The sequence below is a fragment of the Chenopodium album genome, chromosome 3, assembly GCF_948465745.1.
Source record: "Chenopodium album chromosome 3, dcCheAlbu1.1, whole genome shotgun sequence".
NCBI classification, from domain to species: Eukaryota; Viridiplantae; Streptophyta; class Magnoliopsida; order Caryophyllales; family Amaranthaceae; genus Chenopodium; species Chenopodium album.
This window is the reverse complement of record NC_137836.1, coordinates 63,376,213-63,381,691: the sequence shown is the minus strand read 5'-3', so window position 1 is coordinate 63,381,691 and position 5,479 is coordinate 63,376,213. Positions and strand designations below refer to the sequence as shown.

At 34.7% G+C, this 5,479-nt stretch overlaps 1 protein-coding gene across 1 annotated transcript; it reads right to left on the bottom strand.

The window, feature by feature from the left end:
* Nucleotides 1-855: 855 nt before the first annotated feature.
* On the bottom strand, nucleotides 856-3,857 carry LOC145625193 (uncharacterized). The gene is made up of 3 exons (XM_081678267.1): nucleotides 3,189-3,857; nucleotides 2,575-2,995; nucleotides 856-1,784 (listed from the first exon to the last, which is right to left on the bottom strand). The coding sequence occupies exons 1-3, from the start codon at nucleotides 3,855-3,857 to the stop codon at nucleotides 856-858; spliced, it is 2,019 nt and encodes a 672-aa protein (XP_081534393.1).
* Nucleotides 3,858-5,479: the final 1,622 nt, after the last annotated feature.

The window sequence follows — 5,479 nt, the reverse complement described above, 5'->3', positions numbered from 1 at the left end:
GAAACAATCAGCTAGATTGAAATTTGTTCGAACATAATCAATAGTGATCACACTATTCTTGATGAGCTTTTGGATGTAGCTATGCCGCACTCCAATATTCCTTGACTTACCATTATAAACTTGGCTATATGCCTTAGCCAATGTAGCATTATTATCGCAATGTATCACAATTGGCGATATTGGCTTTTGCAACAAAGGTATCTCATGCATTAAATCCCTTAACCATTCTGCTTCTTTACCAGCGGAATGTAATGCAATAAACTCCGATGTCATTGCAGAATCAGCAATGCAAGTTTGCTTCTTAGATGCCCATGAAATGGCACCTCCCCCATATAGGAATACCCATCCACTTGTGGATGAATGATCTCTATTTGAGATCCAACTTGCATCCGAATAACCTTCAACAACCGAAGGGTATCCACTATAGCGCAAACCATAATCCATGGTTTTCTTCAAGTACTTCAACAAACGACGAATCGCTTGCCAATGGAGCATACTAGGGTTACTAGTGAACCTGCTCAATTGACCAACCACATAAGCGATATTCGGCCTAGTACTTGTCATGGCATACATCAAACATCCTATAACTCTAGCATATTCCAGTTGTGAAACTGCATTACCTTCATTAGGTACCAACTTTATGCTAGGATCCATAGGTGTTGAGTAAATAAAGATTGAACTTTCATTAACATTGAACTTCTTGAGCACTTTCTCAATGTAATGAGATTGTGACAAGATCAACTTCCCTTCTTCTCTCTTTATTCTTATGCCCAAGATGACATCCGCTTCTCCCATATCTTTCATGGAAAATTGAGAACTAAGGAAGGATTTTGTCATTGTCATGTCAACTTGTGACTAATCTGTTCCAAAGATCAACATGTCATCTACATATAGACAAATTATGACGCCTTGACCGTTGTCATCAAATTTACTATACACACATTTGTCAGAATGATTCAACTTAAATCCATTAGACAACACAACCTCATCAAACTTTTGATGACATTTCTTAGGTGCTTGTTTTAGCCCATACAGTGATTTAATTAACTTGCAAACTTTTGCCTCTTGGCCTTCCACAACAAATCCTTCCGGTTGTCGCATATAAACCTCTTCTTCCAAATCTCCATTCAAGAAAGCTGTCTTGACATCCATTTGATGGATCACTAGATTCTTAATTGCCGCAAGTGCAATTAACAATCTAATAGTTGATATTCTTGCTATCGGTGCATATGTATCAAAATAATCAATACCAGGCTTTTGTGTAAAACCTTGTGCCACTAACCGGGCCTTGAACTTTTCAACAGTTCCATCAATCCTCAATTTCTTTTTGAAGATCCACTTGCACCCTATTGGTTTAAAATTAGGCGGTAAATTAGCTAAAACCCAAGTGTTATTTCCCATGATGGAATCCATCTCATCATTAATTTCTTCCTTCCAAAATAGAGCATCCCGAGACTTCATAGCCTCTTCATACGTTAAAGGATCATCTTCCACATTAAAAATGTATGGATGTTGTATTGAAACTTCATTCCTTGATACTTCAACCAAGTACACATGAAAGTCCGGGCCAAAATATTTTTCTTTTCTTGGCCTCTTACTTCTCCTAGGTTGTGATGATGATATAGATGCCTCCTTTAAATGAGTTTGGACATCCACCTCTTGATCAATGAAACCTTGATCAAAACTTTGAGCATTGGTATTTGGAGTTATATCCTTTGGTCTAGGAATTGAAGAAAAACGATTTTCATCAAACAATGCATCCCTTGACTCAATGGTGGTGTGAACTGACCAAAAGTCATTTTGCTCTATTACATAGAACTATAGGATTTGCTATGATCCGCATATCCTATAAAAATGCATTCAACTCCTCTTTCACCTAACTTTTTACGTTTAGGTTCCGACACTTTTACAATTGCCCTACAACCCTAAACTTTGAGATGACTCAAGTTTGGTTTCCTTTTGTACCATAGCTCATATGGGGTAATATCTTTCCCTTTCATGGGAACACGATTTAACACATAACAAGCCGTTAAAACGGCTTCACCCAAAAATCCATCACTCAAACCTGAATATGACAACATAGAATTTACCATTTCTTCTAGTGTCCTATTCTTCCTTTCCGCTACACCATTTTTTTGTGATGTATATGCCGCAGTAGTTTCATGTATTAAACCTAAAGATTGGAAATAACTTGGGTCAAAGTATTCACCTCCTTTGTCGGTTCTTAATATTTAATCTTTCCATTAGTTTGCAATTCTACTTCATTTTTGTAGATTTTAAATTTGTCAAGGGCTTCATCTTTAGAGAATAACAAATAAATGTAACAAAACCTTGAAAAATCATCAATAAAAGTTACCAAATATTTCTTATTCCCTAAAGAAGGTGTGTTGTGAAAATCACACAAGTCACTATGCACTAAATCAAGCAATGAAGTATTTTTCTCAACAACTTTAGGAAATGGTTTTCTTGTGATTTTGGTTAACTTGCATGTCTTTCACTTCTCTATTCTTGGATCAAACATGGGTATCAAATCATGCTTAGACATAAAATATAACTTTTTATAATTAACATGACCAAGTCGCAAATGCCATAGAGAAGAATTGTCATTAACAACATACACAACATCATTCAAAGTATTACAAATACTTAACTTAAACATAACATTACACAAATAACCAAGTCCTACAAATTGACCTCCTTTAGACAAAATAAACTTATCTGACTCAAACACCATTATAAAACCTAATCGATTCAAGATCGCACCGGATACAAGATTCCTCCTAAGTTCGGGAGAATACAACACATCTCTTAAAATAAGAGACTTTCCCGAACTAAAGACTAGCTCCACTTGTCCTTTTCCAAGCACCTTAGCTGTAGAGTCATTGCTCATATAGAGAATTTCTCCATCATCAACTTCCAAAAAGGTCTTGAACAATGATTTATCCTTACACACATGCCTCGATGCGCCCGAATCGATATACCAGGAACAATCAGCCTGCACACAATTGATTTCAGAAATCATACACACATAATCCATAAATGAATTAAATGAAATTTGTGCACAAGATTTACCTTGTTTGTCTTGGGATTGGCTAGCATTGCCATTCCCATCTTGAGCCTTCTTCTTGCTCAATTTTTTTCTTCCAGATTGTGCAATCCTTCTTGAAATGTCCGGGTTTTCCACAAACCCAACAAGCACGTGACTTTGCACCGTCACCGCTAAATTTAGGCTTCTTGCCCTTATTTTTGTTCGAGTCATTACCCTTTTTCCTCTCATTTGGCTTGGCATCCTCCACTACATTTACCGTAGTGGAACTTGGATTTGCATCCTTACTTCCCTCTTGTACCCGGATTTCTTCCTTAATCCGAATGTGAGAAGCCAAACCCTCAAGATTTACATCATCCTTTCTATGCTTTAAACCATTTTTAAAGTCTTTCCAAGAGGAAGGCAATTTGTGAATAATAGATGACACTATAAAGGTCTCGTCAAGATTTATGTCATGTTGTCTAAGACTTCCTAATATTCTTTGAATTTCATGAAATTGCTCCATAATTGGCCTACTATCAACAAACTTGTAATTGTTAAATTTGCTAATAAGAAATTTCTTGCTAGAAGCATCTTCAGCCATATATTTAGCCTCTAACTCATCCCATAGAGACTTAGCAGAATCATTAAACTGATAAACATCAAAGAGTTCATTAGACATACCATTGAGAATATGGCCACAACAAATGTAATTGTCATTTTCCCACTTGTTGCGTTTCCTAGTTTCATTCAAAGATTCATCCTCCTTCTCCGCGGGCTTCGGAGTAGCGAGAACATAAGCCACCCCAATCGAGGTCAAGAAGAAATGCATCTTCTTCTGTCATCTTCGAAAATCAACTCCTTCAAATTTGTCCAACTTTTGAAAGTTTGACATCAATTCTTTCACCGTTGCCATTTTTGCTGGAATTATTACTTTGGATTATTGGAGAAAACGAATTACCGGGTCACAAAAATGACACGAAATTGGACAAATTAACACTTCGAGGCCTGAACAAAATCAGTTTCCCAAAGTAATATTTCGACCTTGATTAAATACACCGGGTATCACGAAATTACTAGGAGATACAATGAAGACAACCACAATTGTGTGTAGTATATTTGTGGTTAAAATGTAAAACAAAATTATGAAATTATGATGATGATAACTTTAATATTGCAATCGGTATTTTCAAGAAAGAAAAATAAGGAAACAAGTTTTTCCTTCTTGAAAAGCCTCTGACACATATGTTCCCAAGAGCATATATATATACCAAAGCAAATGGATATCAACGGACATATGAAAATCGTCCTTGATTTTCGAAGATAACCGTCCAAACATAGCAGCCACTCACGCGAATAACTGTCATTTTTACAAATGTAAACCGTCATATGTAACTTCCATATTTGGAAGAAAAAACCGTCATATGGAGTTAAAATAACTACCATAGTACGAGTAACCGTTTCTCGTTGCCGAGAACTCTTAAAATTCCTTCAACATATTATTTGCTTTAATATTCTTATTTAATTAATTTACAACACCATTGCCTAAGTAAATTAATTAATTAACTTGACATTTTGTCTAAATTCTCAAAATTATTTAACAATTACCCCTCGTAAATAAACAGCCAAGACACTCACTCACGACACTCATTTCTGAAATCACAACTCTCTCATAACTTCACTCTCATTTCATCTCTCTAAATTTTTTTAAAAATAAAATTAAGTAAAATCAGAAGAAAAAAAAAACTGAAACACCCACAACCCACCATCGACAGCCACCAATCTAGGAAGGCGAGCAGAAATCCGGCAGAATTTTGGCGATGGCTGACCCGCGGCGAATCTGGGTGACCTACGGGGGTCGAGGCGGCGGCACCAAAGGTGAGAAGGTATGTTCGAGAAGGTATATAGCTGGGATCTACCTAACAAATCCTGGAAAACCAAGGTGGATCCGAAATTTTCATGTGAATCTACCCATCCGCTTAAAATTTTCGGATGTTCGAGGTGGAATCGCCTGAAATATCCGGATCCTCCTTAGTTCATCCGAATATTTTAGGCGGAAGTCCTGTGAGCTATTTTTTTGTGATTTTTTTTTTGTCTTGATTTATATTATTATTATATTAGTAATGTTATTATTATTATTATTATTATTATTATTATTATTATTATTATTATTATTATTATTATTATTATTATTATTATTATTATTATTGTTACTATTGTTACTATTGTTATAATTGTTATAATTATTATTATTACTATTATTATAATTATTATTATTATTATTATTATTATTATTATTATTATTATTATTATTATTATTATTATTATTATTATTATTATTATTATTATTATCGTCCTTATTATTTTTAATAGTGTTGGTGGTGGTGGTGTTGTTTTAAAATATTCTTTTTTTTTTCAATATTAATATGGATTGTTCAACTATAATCAAATAGT